The 1911-nt window shown below is 25.9% G+C and overlaps 1 protein-coding gene across 1 annotated transcript in view; it reads left to right on the forward strand.

The window, feature by feature from the left end:
• Positions 1 to 498: 498 nt before the first annotated feature.
• The window catches only part of LOC107686530 (protein very KIND-like), a gene marked incomplete at its 5' end in the record, with an annotated part of 6075 nt that continues 4662 nt past the window's right edge, over positions 499 to 1911 (forward strand). Inside the window, 2 exons of the mRNA XM_016483567.1 lie at positions 499 to 621; positions 923 to 982. Coding sequence (XP_016339053.1) covers positions 499 to 621; positions 923 to 982 — 183 coding nt within the window. The remainder of the gene's footprint in view (positions 622 to 922; positions 983 to 1911) is intronic.

The following is a 1911-nucleotide window of genomic DNA, read 5'->3' on the forward strand; positions in this document are numbered from 1 at the left end:
ATATATATATATACATGCAGTATATATATAAAATGTGTGTGTATATACAAATAAATATATTTGTTTGTATATATACACAAAAAACAACAAAGAAATACAAACAAAAACACAACAAGATTACTTAAACATTAAGTACAATTAAAATGCAAACAGAAAATATAATATTAACAAAAACTATAATAGTAATAGTATATAAGTGCTACTAAAATAACAACTAAAATAACATTGTTTTGAAGCCACAACCTTTTTTGCTTCCATAATGTGAACAAAAACCTTGCAAGAATATGTCTCGGGGGGGGGAAAAAACAAAGAAATTATATGATGCATATTTTTAGGACCATTAATAGTTTTTTGCATTGTAACGTTAATTTCATGCCAATTAGGAACATTTGCATCCTTAATTCTCTGATATGCACATAATACACACTATATATATTTATACTTTTCCTGACGTCGTGTGTATTTGAATATCTCGCTGTGTTCGTGTTGTATTTTTAGGCACAGGCGGCTTTACTCGCTCGCTTTCTAGCCGTTGGCAAGTTCTGCTACGAGTCGAGAAACTTCGCCACGGCTTTGCAGATTCTGTCGGGGCTGGAGAACGTGATCGTGAGGCAATTACCGGTGAGAGACGAAAAGTCATAACCTCATAAGCTCCACTGGATTTGTTCATTTTGCTGTATCTTATCCGGCGGCTCCAGCAGCTGAAATGTTAATTGCATGTCTGTTTAAACTGATTAAACTCTATTTAAAAGCATGAAAGAGTTATAATCGACCTTCAGCGCTCTGTGCAGAAACAAAGCAATGCTCATCATATTTAGCATGAAATGAAATTGCATGATAGATGTTTCTCATAAGCCATGCTTACTCCGGTTTTGATTAGTTTGACAGTATGTCTCTTGTGTTGTGGATGTGTTGAACGCAGGCGTGGAAGCAGCTGTCGCTGAAGGTGTGCGAGGCTCTGGAGGAGCTCAGGGCTCTGCAGGTCAGACGCTCACATAGAGATAAACACACCAAAACACACTAACATTCAGAACTCGGGAGATTTTAATTGTTTCAATCATTACTTTTAGTTGTTTAATTCTTAATGCTTTCTAATGTTATTACATTTATAATATTAATAATAATAAAAAATTTGTATTATTGCTTTATTTGATATCTATATCATTAATAATATTAATAATAAAACTGCTATTTATTTTAATTATTTTAATAATTTGTTTTAGTTGTTTAATTCTTAATGCTTTTTAATGTTATTACATTTATAATATTAATAATAATAAAAAAAAGTGTTATTGCATTATGTAATATCTATATCATTCATAATATTAATAATAAAACTGCTATTTATTTTAATAATTTGTTTTAATTGTTTTCAGCTAATTAATTGTTTTCAATGTTTCTAATAATACAAATATATCATTATATTATATATTATCTGTAACATTAAGAATATTAAGAACTTGGGAGATTTTAATTACTTCAATCATTTATTTTAAACTAATTCTTAATGCTTTCGAATGTTATTGCATTTATAATATTTTTATAATAATAAAAAAATAGTATTATTGCATTATGTAATTTCTATATCATTAATAATATTAATAATAAAACTGCTATTTATTTTAATTATTTTAATTATTTGTTGTAATTGTTTTGAGCTCATTAATTGTTTTCAATATTTTTAATAATAAAAATAATAATAAAAATATATCATTATATTATATATTATATGTAACAATAATAATATTAATAACAAAACTGCTTCACTGATATTTTTATTATTTTAATAATTTCTTAATTGTTTCTAATGTAGCCTAATTATGTTAGTAATAATATTTAAATAGTATAGTATTATATTATAATAATATTATTGTATTATATAATATTTATAACAATAATAATATTAATTAC

The sequence above is a fragment of the Sinocyclocheilus anshuiensis genome, unplaced genomic scaffold (genome assembly GCF_001515605.1).
Source record: "Sinocyclocheilus anshuiensis isolate Anshui unplaced genomic scaffold, SAMN03320099.WGS_v1.1 scaffold1459, whole genome shotgun sequence".
NCBI lineage: Eukaryota > Metazoa > Chordata > Actinopteri > Cypriniformes > Cyprinidae > Sinocyclocheilus > Sinocyclocheilus anshuiensis.